Source organism: Nicotiana sylvestris, chromosome 9 (assembly GCF_000393655.2).
Source record: "Nicotiana sylvestris chromosome 9, ASM39365v2, whole genome shotgun sequence".
Classification (NCBI taxonomy): domain Eukaryota; kingdom Viridiplantae; phylum Streptophyta; class Magnoliopsida; order Solanales; family Solanaceae; genus Nicotiana; species Nicotiana sylvestris.
The window spans coordinates 25,153,059-25,168,930 of NC_091065.1; the positions used below are offsets into that span (position 1 = coordinate 25,153,059).

Consider the following 15,872-nt stretch of genomic DNA (forward strand, 5'->3'; position numbering starts at 1 on the left):
AGCTTTGTTTATGTTCTATGCATCTTTTAATTTTTAATATTGAGGCTTGAGGGCCAGAATCTTGTCAAAAAAGTTTTCATTTTCTGAATGTCGAATAGAAGTTTCTGGAGAAGTGGTTGGGACAATGGATGGGATAGTGGTTGAAAGAACGGTGAGAATACTAGCCGAAAAGAGTTGGACATTGGAAAAAGACTCATTGTTGTTTAAGCAGTGATGGGGGAAAAATGGTGCCACCAGTAATTTAAACAGAAGAGAGTTGCATTGCGGTTGAAATGATCATAGGGAAAGAGGCATGGTGCATCCAAAGCACTTGGAAAATAGAGTTGCATACTAGGAAAGTAACACCGTTTTATAGGTGTTGAACACATTATATATGATATTTGTCCTATGTAAAAAATATCTAACTACTTAACATTTCAAGGTTCTAAATTTGCGGGAGGGTAATGTACATTTGTTTCAGTTGGTAGTAGTGGAGGTGCTTTATAAAACAGCTCAAATTTTTGGATGCAGGGTTGGTCAATCTTTCTATCACCTATTAAGGGCCTTTTAGAATAAACATAGAACGGGAACAAGGATTATGTACTTTGTAAGTTTTGGTATCGGAATAGTATGTTTATTCTTTGAAAGACTATACAATTTATAGGGGAAAACACATCAATACAACAACAACAACAACCCAGTATAATCCCACTTAGTGGGGTTTGGGGAGGGTAGTTTGTACGCAGACCTTACCCCTACCCTGGGGTGGAGAGACTGTTTCCAAATAGACCCTCGGCATCCTTCTCTCCAAGAACTTCCCACCTTGCTCTTGGGGAGACTCGAACTCACAACCTCTTGGTTGGAAGTGGAGGTTGCTTACCATCAGAGCAACCCCTCTTGTCAGAAAAACACATCAATAAATATTGGAAAATATTTCCTTGATTCTAGACAGTCTAGAATTAATGAATAACTCTAATCTAAATCTAATCCCTAAGATTTTAAAACTTTCCTAACTTATCTGATCTGATTTTATCCCATAGGATCGATAATCAGATAATACAATTCAATATATCTGATTTAATTTTATCTCATATGATCGTTAATCAGATAATACAAATCAATAGTTCCCCTCAAGTTGGCATGTAGATATTTGACATGCCTAAGTTGCTTACAAGACCTTCAAATCTTGGATTAAAAACCCCTTAGTAAAAATATCTGCTGATCTGTTGGCACAAATAGCAAGCACATACTTGTTATTACAAACAGAGTAGAAATCACGTTCAAAAGAAATTGCTCTATGCCTACTTTGATTCTCTTGAAAACAAAGTGATATTAATACGAACTAAATGTCTTTCCCTTTTGTGTGCTTTAGTAAAAAAACCAAAAAATATTTTTCTCTTTCAGAATTTAAGAAGACATCGTTGCATTACCTTTTGAAAAAAAGTACGGTTCCTAAAAAAAATAATCGCACTACCTTTAAAATTACCGTATAGTTCAACCGTGTTGTAACTTCTGTGGCGCTAACCTCGGGATGTAGACCAAAGAGGTGTTGGCTTAAAAATAAGTATTTTCATTTCAGTTAGTAGCACGTGTGATGGAAATTTCCATTCAGTCAATACATGACTTTAAAACAAAAAGAAAGACAACATGTTGGGCTTTGTGAATACTAGACAAACTGTAGGGAATTGCAGGGAGCTTCACTAGGTTGTTGGGAGTGGGTAACCACAATGCAGGTTGGCTTGATGCTTGGAATGGCGACCTAAGAGGAATTGGTTCGCAGTAGGTATTGTCAGTGGCATCTTTCAGCAATTAGCTTGTACAATGGAAGGTATATGTATTTAAATTATTTTGCAGAGCAAATGAAAGACAAGCTGTCAAGCGTTCTGAATACTTGATTACCTAGTAAAGCACAAAGTAACAACAACAACAACAACGGCCCAGTGTAATCCCATTTGTGGGGTCTGGAGAGGGTAGTATGTACGCACAAAGTAAAGTAGCTATTATGTCTTTCCTGACTGTTAATCCATGGAGTGATGTGAGTAAACTACACAGGTTAGGTTGGATATGTAGTTGGGAACTTGTAATTAAGAGGCCAGAGGGTAAACTTTAGCATCTATTCTAATTGTTGTTCCAATTAGAAAATTAATTTTGTTGTGCAGTTTTTCATAGATCTGAAGCTTCATTATTCCTTTAAAGCTAAAGTTTCTCCTGCTACATTCTTTAAATTGGTATCTGAAGAAATATACTTGGTAATTGGCATTTTTATTCCTATATAATCACCAAGTGCTGGCTTTATCATTCATTTGTTCTACGCTTAACTTGTACGCATCATTTGTGACCTTTGGCAGAATTGGGCTAGCTTCGAACCTCCAAAAACAACTGTGAAAAGGATTGTCCTGCAAGAAGATCGCCAGAAGGATATAGCAAATAGGTCATCTTTGTCCCTGGATAAGAAACATCACCATTCTCAGATGCGAGAAAGATCAGCGACTGCTCAATCTAATATCTTTAATGCCTCTTCCACCTCCTCACAGCAACATAAAAGCAAAGGTTTCCACCCTAAACCAAATAATAGGATGAGTTTGTGCTTCATTAAATGGATGTTATGTAATTAAGTATATTTTGCTGTAAAATATGTAGGTCTTCATGATATGCCAGCAAAGCAGTCCACTGAAAATCCTTTTTTCCAATGGGCTGATGGACTTCCAAGACATGCAGCTGAAATGCCGCCAATGAGTTCTCCAGCATCTTTACTGCAGCGTGAATCACAGTCAACCACAGTCACTAGCCAATATAGTTCAGTAGATACTCACAATCTTGCTAAGGCAAGATCAGGTAGCAGCTCGATACCTCTTAGAGATACTGTGCAAACAGGTGGACTGAAGGCCATTCAGCAATCTGAGAACAGAATGCAGCAGCCAAACTCATCAAATCCTCCTGCACAGACATTTACCCCAATCAAGTTTTCAATTGAGACTTCTAATGCGAGTGGTAAACCTGGAATCACCAAACCTACAATCAGAGATTGGAAGAATTCAGCGGTGACTAGTGAAAGCACGCAGTTCGAATCCAGCAGTAGTCCTGACTATTCCTTGTCCACTGCAGCTGCTGCTGATTCTCCCTTCACTCTATCTGCGAAGGTCATACACTCTGAAGTTGTGAATAAGAGCCAGGTTACTGAGAGTCCATTTTCTTCCCAAGCATCAACATGGAGTTCCTCTTCACAAGTAAAAATCATGCCATCAGCATCTGTGTCTTCTTCACAAGAGCCAATGTTTTCACCAATATCATCTACATCATTTGAATCCATTTCTAAAGCCAATATGGGTTCTAGTCAAAAGGTCTCTCAATCTCAATCATCAGCTGCTTCTATGACGCAGTCTTCATCTCTTCCGAGCACTCAAAAGTTGGATTCCTTACCCATTACCCCTCCCTCGGATGGTACAAAGTCTGAGTCTCCATCAGTCCTGTCTCTGCCTTCGGTTGCCATACTTGATAAGAAGGCTGATGGGAATTCCGACAGACCAGCTTCACTTGCAAATCTAAGTACGAAGATGGATACACCACAAGATTCAGCTTCACAGCCTCTGGTATCTGTCAGCGTATCTAATTTACAAACTGGACCTTCGGTCCAGTCAAAATCCACTAACGAACAATCAACCAGTTTAAATTCTGCAAATCAGATCAGTTCTGGTGGGACATCAAACGAAGTCTTAGATGTGGGCTTGAATACTACACCGGAACAGCCATTTTCTGCTTCTGCCATTTCACCACCAATAGTGACATCAAGTACTGGTAGTGCAATTAATGCGAAAAGTGGTAGTTCAGATGTTGTCACCCATGAGGATGAGATGGAAGAAGAAGCTCATGAGAGTAGTCAGATGACTGAGAATCCACTGGGAAACCTGGCTGGGTTTGGTATTGGGACTGCTGCTACTCCAGTTACTGCAAAACCTAATCCATTTGGTGCAGTATCACCCAGTAAAGCTTCATCTCCGGTAAACTCCTTATTTACAAATACAGCTTCAGGCGGGGAGCTCTTTCGACCAGCATCGTTTAGTTTCCAACCGATACAGCCTCCCCAACCGTCAGCATCTGCAAATTTTGGTGCTTTTCCTGGTAGCTTCAGCCTCAGTTCCACGAGTCAAGCTCCTGCGATGGGTGGGTTTGGCCAGCCGGCTCAGGTTGGACAAGGGCAGCAAGCTTTAGGATCAGTTCTTGGTACTTTTGGACAATCAAGGCAGATTGGTGCTGGCTTACCCGGAACTGGTGCGGCATCTGCAAGCTCTTTCGGGAGGGGGTTTGTAAGCAATAACTCTGCTGGTGGTTTTGGAGGCGGGTTTTCTGGAGTTTCTTCTACTGGTGGTGGGTTTGCCAGTCTGGCTTCTGGTGGTGGTGGATTCGGTGTTGCTGCCGCTGCCGCTCCCGGTGGTGGATTTGCTGCCGCTCCCGGTGGTGGATTTGCTGCCGCTGCCACATCTGCTGGTGGATTTGCAGGTGCTGCCACAGCTGGTGGTGGATTTGCTGCTCCAACTGCTGTTGGTTCAGGCTTTTCAGGTATGTTTCTCTGCTATTCGACCAAATCGTTCCTATTTGATTGGGATTAAGTAGAATGTGAAACTTTTAAATAGCAAAGAAAAGTGAGTCCATTCTTTGTTATGAAGAAACTTGTGACAATTTATATATGGTTTCCCTTACTGGAATTTTAAACTATTTTGTCTTATGGATTTCTCATTGTTTGAAATGTCCAGCGAGGGAAACCATATATAAAAAAGAAAAAAATTGTCTTTTGGAAAGCGAGTGAGGAATATAGTTCTGTCTTCTATCTGTGATACACACTAGTATGCTTAATTTGTTACTTTGTGTGACTCAAATGATTTGAAATTTTACATAATACTACTGATATAGATTACTTGACATGGTAAGATACCCTCGCTTATATGTCTAATTTTTTCAACTGTGCTAAATTTTGAAGGCGGTGGTTTTGGAGCTTTTAGCAGCCAACAAAGTGGTGGCGGTGGCTTCCCTGCATTTGGTGGGAGTTCAGCTACTGCAAGACCACCTTCTGCACTCTTCACGCAGATGAGAAAGTAGTTCCACTGACACAAATCTTGTAAAGAAAATTAATCAGAGAAACAAGGAGGATAAATGAGTGTTGTAGAAGAAGTTGTACTTAGTAGATTGTTTCAGTTCACTCTTTATGACAAATTATCTCCTGTTACATCAGTTGTGGATGAAGCTGAGTGATGGGACAGACTATTTGCATCTTTGTTGTGTATTATTTCATGTTTCTTTTGCTCTTGGTGAGTTGGAGCAACTGCACTTGTCCTGCAGCTTTACCCCATGTCTACCTTCTTTTTTTTTTTTTTTCTGGATTGAGACTCTGGAAACTCATTTTACTCCTCTTTTTCATTGCATTATTCCTTCTGTTTCCCTCGTCATACCAAAAAGAAAAAGAACAGGAAAAAAAAAAATTCTCTGGACATAAAAGAGTAAATTGTTGGCTTGAGCGGAGCTAGCGTCCTAGTTGTCACAAAATTGCGCTGAGCCTGATGTGTCAAGCTCCCATGTCATTTGATTGTTGTATTTCGATATAACTAATTTCGGGATTGTTATCGCACATTGAATGTGGTATAAATATAACTCTGAAATTATGTTATAATTTATCATGGTATTACTATACCAAAACTAATATGAAATTAAATAATACCACATTCTACTTAGAGATTTTTTTTTAGGTTCCTTTATCCCATGAACCAAACAGAGGAAATGTCAGAAGCAGAGGGCAAACATGTTTAGTTGTAAAGTAACACTTTTACCTTTATGCTCTGTTGAAAATCACGACCAACTCCAAAAACTCTTTAAAATACTCAGGTACTTTTATTGTTTTCACTTGGACAACGTTAAATTTCATGAGTGTAGCCTGTTATTTACTTGTTTTAGTTGATTTTTCTTTACATTGTTACCGCAAACTCATTGCTAGTGGATATTTGTTTTAAATATTTTGATAATAGAGGTGAAATTATACTTTAATTGATAGGATGACAAATAAGAAGATACATTTAGAGTTTTTTTTTTTTTGTTTTTGAGGACTTTGCACCCATATTTAATTGTTTTTAAATTTATTTTTTTGAATGTCCTTCAAAGATTCAGAAAAAGTTCCTTACATCTTTTTCAAGTCAGGTAAATCGGGTAAAAACTGGAAATAAAAATTAGAATAGAATAGTCCAAAAAAAAAACTAATTAACTATAATATTGCTTGAGATAAGCTCAAATGGAGTGACACAATTGGAGAGGATTCATACAACCGATCTCAGCTTGAATTAGGTATTAGTGAGTAATAGTATTAGCCAAATGAATAATTATCATAGTACTAGTCGATTTATGTATAGGGTTCGTTGCAATTAAATTGAGTGACGGTGATGAGGACAGTCGTTTTGGTCTTATAATTCTGTAAGCTACAAATCTTTGTTTCAAATGATATTATTTTCTACTGACAGATTGGTGAAAACATCTTTTTTTCTTGTTGTTCATCGTCATCCATCGTGCTTATTGTTTGCACTTATGTTTTTATTAGTTAAACTAAGCCATGTATGTCATTCTAATTTATAGCCATTATATTTTCTTCTATTGTTTCTATTATAATTATCTGGGAAACTTACACAAATGTCCCAAATAAATCTCAACTTACTAACCTCTAGCCATTAATCATAGACTTATCAAAACTAGCTAACAAAAATTGAAAAATCAAAAAATAGGGTTCTTTCTCTCAAAGAATCACATGCAAAAATCACCTTCCATATTTTTAAGCGTGATTAGCAACACTAGATACAAGACGGAAAGGAAATTTTATGGATGAGATAGCAAATAAGATGATGAAATACAAAAAAATGTATACAATATTCCAAAAAACTAAACAAAAAAGGAACTTATTCAATGGGTATAATTGAAATTCATTGAAAATATATAGATAAGTCAATATACAAAATTTGAAGAAAATTGGAGGTGATTTGGACTGGTTTTGTATCAAAATTCGTAATTAAATTGAGTTCAAAAAAATCTTTTGCGACACATGTATCAAACATGTATCACGCATGTATCTCACACACAAGTATACATGGATATACATGTGATACACAATACATACAAATATGATACATATGTGATACATAAATGATACACAGTGTGATACACATATTATTTTTTTATATTCGAGTTTTACTTCAAATTTTTAATTCATACCACCTCAAAACTTCACCAAATCATCCCAAAACTGAGATTCAAGCTCCTTAAGTTGTGCCTCATCTATTCTAATAACACCCACTCAAAACAAAGAAAAAATTTGATTTTTTTCTACAAATAGCTAATTGGCTAATTTGGCTTTTTGTAATGAGCTACCTATAAATGGACATAACTGGTAATTTCCCTAATTATATCTTTGTTGGTATTTCGATAATTATTGTTATTGAAACAACATTAACGCTTCTACTACTGCTACTACTTGTAGCTTTGCTAAACTAATGATCCTTGTCTCGTCTTAGTAAATTATTCGTTAATTAAAAATGATTTAACTAATTGGTTAATCATTTTTTCTACCCAATTGAGCAAGGATACAATTTAAAGATAATATAATGATAATATAGTCGGTGAAGTTTTCTGCAAGCAATCAAAATCTCTATCTTGGTGTTTCCTTCTCCCTAAAGCCAAGTTGACTTGTATTTATTGTTCTCTGTTAATATAAACAAGCTTTCATTTAATACTCTTTTCAATTCTGGCATTGTAAATTGTGATATGGACATCGGCTTTCCCACACGACATTAACAGTCTAGTCTAGCATGTAGACATGATCTTTAAAAGCAATCACACGGATATCAATTGCTTTGCCTTATATCGCACTTCCAAAACATCCCAAGAAGGTGCTGCCTAACAATTGATATCAAATTTTATTAGTTACAAGTAAGTTGGAAACATTTGACTCTTTTGACCACAATTGTTGATCACAATTGTTTCCATTCAATTCCCTTCACTTTCTACCCTTTCGAATTGCAAACATCTATGTTATGTGATTGAGAATATCAAACCTGCTCTTAATTTTATTCTAGCCAAGTGGCTCAAGCCACCAAATGAAAGTTTGAAACCCAATACTGATGGTTGTAGTAAAGGTTGATTGGACAGAGTTGTTGTCCCAATCCTACATGTTTTTGCCTATTGGTTATTATTATACAGGTTAACGTTTATGCCAAACCTCTCACCACAATGATGATATTAATTATTTTTTTAACTTTTTTTAAAATTATATATAGGGGTAGGGAAAAAGAAAATTAGGGAAAGAATTGCAAAGTGCATAATCAAACCATTACCAACAAGGTAAAAGTTTACGTATCCTATCAATTGAGATACTAGAATTTTCCACATTAATTATTTTTCTTTTTTAAAAAAGTGAGAAAATTAGGACTTATGGGCCGCAGGAAGTTTCACTTATTGGAAGTCCACTACAAAGGAAAGTACTAGACCAAAGTTCATTTGTAGCCACTAGGACCAAACTTATATCACCTGATAGCCACAAAATAATCCCATGTATACGGTGAAATCGAGGAGCCCAATTTCTCGACATCGAGGCACCTCAGAAAACCATCTCGAAGTCTCGAGGCTACAAGGTTATGGTCGAGTCTCCTCCCTCGGGGTTCGTCGAGGCTCGACCTTGGGACAACGTTGAGATCGTCGGCCACGGTAAAAATGGGGAGTTCCCAAGGCACGTGGCTAGGACTGACAGGACTACCCTAGCCCTTAGTCAAGATGTCTTCTAGGCACTGTCCCATCTTCGTTTCTTTATCATTAATATATTTTGTACTATGTTGGGATTCCCCTCTTATATAAAGGGATCCTTATCATTTTATAGGGCTCGGTTGTTGCTCCAATTGCTCCACACGAAATATAAAAGAACATTCTCTTTCGCTCTCTAACATATTCTCTTGACATTATTGCTCTCATTTATTATCTTCATTATTGTTCATCATTTATTGCTTATCATTGGTCATAAGAGCCTCCGTTAATTTTATCATAGCTGTTAGTCACATTTCGCTTGCCTTCGATAGCTCGTAGTCGAGCTCAGGAATCGACCTCGAGGCCCCGAATCCACAAGCTCGAGGCCCCGATAATTGGCCCAACGGTTTGATTATCGCCCTATCCTTAACTCTTAGTTCGTTTCTAAGTCTTACATACATAGCATCAACTGCTTAACAAACTAGCATAAAAATAGATCACGTATTTTTAGAGTCCCATCAACAAATTTAATTGTTATTACCATTTTCACGGTAAACACCCCATACAAGTCATAGCCTAAAAACAATAATAAAGGCTAGTAACTGAAAAAGCTGAAACCATACGCTCAACGCAAACGAAAAGAAAATCACCCCTAATCGATTTTGTATCCTAAATTCACGCGTTCGGTATGGAATCTTCAACCCCAAATAGTATTAAAGTCGTCCATTTATTCACATTGTCAAAAAAATTCTAGGATTTCTGAAGATTAAACCAGAGCAGAGCTCCAAAAAATTCACGCTGAAATTCAAAGTTTTTGCATAATTGCGGCCTACAATCAGCTTAATAGAGTTGAGATTTCGTTCTTAAATTGTGAAATTGATACAAAATCGACAAACTCGACTAATGTCTATGGAGATTGTAAATGTTGGAACTACTGTTCCAATTTTGATTTCGATTTTACTTCAACACAGTGGTGAGTGGGTAACTGAAAGTAAATTTGTTAATTTCCTTGTTAGTTGCGTGCTGATCAATTCGGATTGTAGCTATGAGTATTTTGTTGATGAGATATACAAGCAATTGGGTAGATATTCAATTACAAGTGAAATGGAGATAAAATATACATTGAAGAATGGCTATATAACAATTCCGATATACAATGATATGAGTGTGTGCTTGTATATGGAGTTGAAAAAGAAAAACCTGGATATCACTGAATATCCATTATGCATAACGTTGAAAACTGTGTATTCAAGTGCTGAATGCTCATATTCAAGTTCATACTTGGGTGGTAACTTACTCGCAACAACTTCAGCTGGTTTACAATATCAGAACGTAGAAGAAACACACAGAACTAATATTGTTGAGATGATGGATAATCATGAAAAAGAAGACAAAATTGAGATAATGAAGAGAAATTATATAATAGACAATCCACAACATGAAGAAATTGCAGAAGGTCAGTTGTATTGGGACAAAGATACATTTATTAGTGTAATAAGCACTACGCAATACGAGAAAAATATCAATTTATAGTGAATAGATTATCTACAACAAGGTATGATTTCTACGTATGAGATTGCACTTCTCTGTAATTTTGTGTATACTGCTTGTATAAAGAATGTATAATCATTGTATAATGAGATTGTATATATATACTGCTTGTTTATTTGAGACACATGTGTAAAAATCTAAAGAAGTGCATTATAATAACACAATATTTTAAATAGGTATTGCCTTACATGCATGGATGAAAGTTACAAATTGAGTCTTAGATCTTCAAGTCTACACAAATTAAATGTCTTCAAAGTTAGACGATTCAATGATGTTCACACTTTCCCAGAGATAAGTAGATTGTTTTCACAACGTCATGCTACTTCGTCAGCCATTATAAAAAAAAATTGCAACAAATATGTCAATCCAAAAATAATATACACTCTGACAGACATCATGAGTGACATGAAACAACAATATGAGATTAATGAGTTACGTAAAAGCTTATAGAACAAAAGAAAAGGACTGCTAAGAGGGATACTACACGATTTTATAGTAAATTGTTGGGTCACTTGTAAATATGACAAATCCTAGTTCTGTCACAACGTCACATAAACCAGAGGACGGGTGCTTCATGTATGTTTTTGTTGCACTAAATACATCAATCATAGGATGAAAATAATGCTACCCTATTCTAGTGGTTGACTGGACATTTCTTAAATCATCACACAGGGGAACAATATTAACAGCTAGCGCACAAGACGCGGTAGGTGAATATGTCGCAGTCTCATATAATAATTATATATGATGTAGATAGTTCTTATCCGTGTATAATAAAAATAACATATGGATGTTTTCTTATTTGCTTAATCGGGTAAAATTTTTCTACTAGCATACACTATTGTCGATTTTGAAAATGATGCTTCCTGGGAATGATTTTTTGAAATGTTTAGACAGACTTTTGGGGAAAGGGAAAAGATGTGCATCGTATCCGATAGTCATGCAAAAATATTGAGGGGTGCTTTGATTGTGTATCCAGAGGTATCTTACTATGTATGCATCTTCCATCTTTGGAATAATAAAATGAAGCAGTTGAAGAACCATGACCGGCTGAGGAAAGTATTTTTTGCAATGGCGAGAGCATACAAAATTAAAGATATTAATATCCTCACGCAAGATATGAACAACATTGATAAGAGGGTAAGGGATTACCTGTTTTAAGTTGGTTATGAAAATTGGTCCATAGCACATTTCACTGTTAATAGATCCATGGTGATGACTTCAACTATTGCCGAGTCACTCAATGCAAGAAATAGAGAGGCAAGAGAGCTATCAATCATGAGTTTGCTAGATTACATGATTAATTTGGTTATAGAATAGAATAATACAAATAGAATGACTGCAATGAGTACATTTACTGGCCTAGGAAAAAAAATATAACGAAGTACTGAAGGAAAATAGCAGTTTATCGCAGAAGAAGACGGTAAATATTCTTTTATCATGCCTTACTTCATACACTCGAGTAACATACTTTGACAAAATGCATTAATACTTGTCATATCCTTGTTTTACTAATAATATCTATTTAAATTTAGGTGAGGCCTTCAATCGATTATGTATATGTAGTAATGGATGTTGAACAAAGGCAGAACATAGTCTGCATGCAAAAAAAGGGAATGCTCGTGCAAACGATTTCAAGTGGATGAGATTCCTTGTCCACATGCTATGGCAATATTGGAAAACACATACATAGAAGCACCCAAATATTGTTCTGCCTTTTACACCAAGGAATACTTCAAGAAGACATATGAAGTCCCGTTAATCCACTTCCAAATGAATCTACATGGGACCTTCAAATAGAGATGTTAGATAATGTGGTCCTACCATCGATAGTGAAGGGAAAATCAGGAAGACCGACAAAGTCGCGGTGCAATGGACTTTATGATATCTGTATACTGAAATAGTTACTTGTGGACTGTGTGGAAAATAAGGACACAACAAAACAACATGCAGGAATGCTCGAGATGACTAATAGATGTTGCTACAATGATTTAGTATTTTGTAACTTTTTTCCTTGAGAATGTTACAATTAGAATATTAAAAAAATAATGAGATTTGCAATCATATTCTCGTTGATGTATGAATAAAGATACTACTTTCGTCGTAATGAAAGTATTGGTAAAAGTTTATTCCAAATACTATTATGGATGTCACTATACAAAATAGATGAAAATATACAAAATATATACAAAAAAGACTGTTATTATACAAAAAATATACAAAATAGACTGTCACCATACAATTTATATATAATAAACTGTCACAATACCAAAAAAAATACAAAATAAACTATCGCTATATAAAATTTATACAAAATAGATGTCACTATACAAAAAATATAAAAAAAAGACTTTCACTATATAAAATATAAACAAAATATAATTTGTATATTTATACAAAAAAATCGACCATCACTATTGTATATAAAATTTACATACAATAGAATGTGACTATGGAAAAAATATATAGAATAGATATCACAATACAAAATATATACAAAAAAAGACTTTTACTATACAAAAATATACAAAATAGATGTAATTATACAAAACATATACAAAAGGACTGTTACTATAAAAAATTATATAAAATAGACTGTCGCTATACAGTTTATATACAATTTACCTGCTCCCAAAATTTCATTCACAAAACTTCCTATAACAGCTTAGCAACACCAGCTAAATTTGCAAAACCTGTCAAAACATATTAAAACTGTATAAATTACAAAACTAAGACTATAAAAAGTCAAAACTACACAAAATCTAAAACTTTCAAAATTTCACTATTAACTGAAAACAAACAAGTCGTAATTAAAAGTAATATTCAATATTAGAATTTTAAACATATTGTTCAAAAATATCCCAAACAAAAAGCATAAAATGTGATATAAGTATGCAACTATATTCAATCATAAGACAATATCAGGACCCAACTACTTCATCTTAAAACTACATGCGAATTTTTCGCTAAACTATCCCAAACTACTTCATCTTGCCCTTTTCTTTAAATCCTTCAAAGTCTCGTCATTACCAACGCCATGCGACTTGCTTTTTTTTTTTGATATCCTTCAAAGTTTCGTCATCACAAACGACATGCGTCTTGCCCTTTTTCTTGTTATCCTTCAAGCCTTGTCATCAACAGTGACATGCGACTTGCCCTTTTTCTGGTTACCCTTTTTTGTCAGGTCCTTCAATCTACCAGTAGACTCGTCATCACTAACTGCATGTACTCTTTATTTCTTCACTCCATAATCCCATAGCAGTATACCATATCGGTTTCGTATCCCATCAATATCAATAGCTTTAGGATTACAACTGCCTTGAATGATGTACTCAGCAAATGCAGCAACATAAACACCACAATTACTACATACAAGGTCGCACATAAACGTTGAATAAGTTAGTATAATATCCAAATGGGAATTTATGTACAAAAATGAATAAGAATAAAAAATATTCAATAATAATTTATGTGTTATCTTGCGTTGGAAACCCATCAATGACATGAATCTCAAAAGGATCAATGGCGGGGATTCCCATAGGATTCGCCTTTGTGTCCCAAAAACCAATACGATGAAGGAAATATGGGAGCAACACTGAGTATGACTCAATTGATCTCCAAATTGCACTATTCTGCCGTGAGCCACTCATGGAGCTGTATACATAAATGTGTAGATCTTTGAACGACAGTCTCGCCAATATCCAGTGCCACTTATCAGATAGATTTATAGGGAAAATGACTTTATCAACAGTACATCAAGAAACATTATATCTTAAAAAATACCCAAGTATATACTCATCAATTGGATCTGTTTCAATAATCAAATTTATGTCTCTGTTTTTCTTCAAAAACTCCTTGTACAAATTTCGAAATCAAATAGTTAAACCAACAGTCGGTAGTTGTGAATCTCACTGGAACATCAACATCGTACTTCACTTTCTTTCTCAAATAGTAAAAATAACATCAATATGCTGAAATATGAAGAATAAACATACACAGTCAGAAAATTACATTATGACAAAACTAAAATATATATTTTATGTATAAACCGATTATATATTTTACAGAAGATAACTGCAAATACACATAAAAGATACTCTTCCAAGTTGATACTAAGTTTTCTATTTCCATTATTGTTCTAGTCCTTTCTTCTGCCTACTATCCAAGAATTACCGAGTCTCATTTCTTATTTTATTACAGATATAATCTATATGTAATTACAACAACAATAACAACGGCCCAGTGTAATCCCACAAGTGGGGTCTGGGGAGGGTAATATGTACGCATACCTTACCCCTACCCCGAGGGGCAGAGAGGCTGTTTCTAGGAGACTCTCGGCTCAAGAAGGCAACAAGAGATGATATATTAGTACCATCAATAGAATCATAATAAAATAACAGCAATATAAAAAATACGAAATAAATTCAAAGTACAATAATAACTATCAAATAAAGCCCTACATCAGTAGATAACCACTAGAATCCTAGAACTAAATCCTAACTGGCTAGTCTCACTCGAGTGCACCGTAGAAATATTCACAACTTCCCCCTAACCTACAACCTTAATGCTCGACCTCCACAATTCCCTATCAAGGGCTATGTCCTCCGTAATCCTAAGTCGCACCATGTCCTGTCTGATCACCTCTCCCCAATACTTCTTAGGTCGTCCTCTACCTCTCCTCGTTCCCATCACAGCCAGTCGCTCACACCTCTTCACCGGTGTATCAGTGCTCCTCCTCTGAATGTGTCCGAATTATCTAAATCTTGCTTCCCGCATCTTGTCTTCCATGAGGGCCACACCTACCTTCTCTCGAATATCTCCATTCCTAATCCTATCCATCCTAGTATGCCCGCACATCCATCTCAACATCCTCATCTCTGCTACATTCATCTTCTGGATGTGTGAGTTCTTAACTGGCCAACACTCCGTCCCGTACAACATGGCAGGCCTAACCGCTGCTCTATAAAACCTTTTAGTAACGGTGGCACTTTCTTGTCACACATGACTCCCGATGCTAACCTCCACTTTATCCACCCCACCCCTATACGGTGTGTGACATCTTCGTCGATATCCCCGATCCCCTGAATAACTGACCCAAGGTACTTGAAACTACCCCTCTTGGGAATGACTTGAGATCAAGCCTCACGTCCACTCCCGCTTTCGTCGGCTCGACCCCAAATTTGCACTCGAGGTATTCCGTCTTCATCCTGCTCAACTTAAAACCCTTTGACTCAAGGGCATGTCTCCAAACCTCTAGCCTCTCGTTGACGCCGCCTCGGCTCTCATCAATCAAAACTATGTCGTCAGCAAATAGCATACACAATGGCACCTCCCCTTGAATATGATGAGCCAGTGCGTCCATCACCAGGGCAAACAAGAATGAGCTGAGCGCAAAACCTTGGTGCAACCCCATAACAATCGAAAAATGCTCGGAGTCGCCTCCTACTGTCCTAACCCGAGTCTTAGCTCCAGCATATATGTCTTTAATCACCCTAATGTAGGCAGCCGAAACGCCTTTAGCCTCCAAGCAGCTCCACAGGACTTCCCTAGGAACCCTGTCGTAGGCGTTCTCCGGATCA

General features: G+C 36.2%; 1 protein-coding gene across 2 annotated transcripts in view; it reads left to right on the top strand.

The window, feature by feature from the left end:
- LOC104225914 (nuclear pore complex protein NUP214) overlaps positions 1-5,323 on the top strand; it is a 28,502-nt gene extending 23,179 nt beyond the window's left edge. For both annotated transcript variants that reach the window (XM_009777792.2, XM_009777793.2), the window contains 3 exons: positions 2,328-2,529; positions 2,620-4,536; positions 4,955-5,323. In XM_009777792.2, the coding sequence (XP_009776094.1) occupies positions 2,328-2,529; positions 2,620-4,536; positions 4,955-5,073 (2,238 nt within the window). In that variant the 3' untranslated portion in view covers positions 5,074-5,323. The remainder of the gene's footprint in view (positions 1-2,327; positions 2,530-2,619; positions 4,537-4,954) is intronic.
- The last annotated feature ends 10,549 nt before the right edge of the window (positions 5,324-15,872 follow it).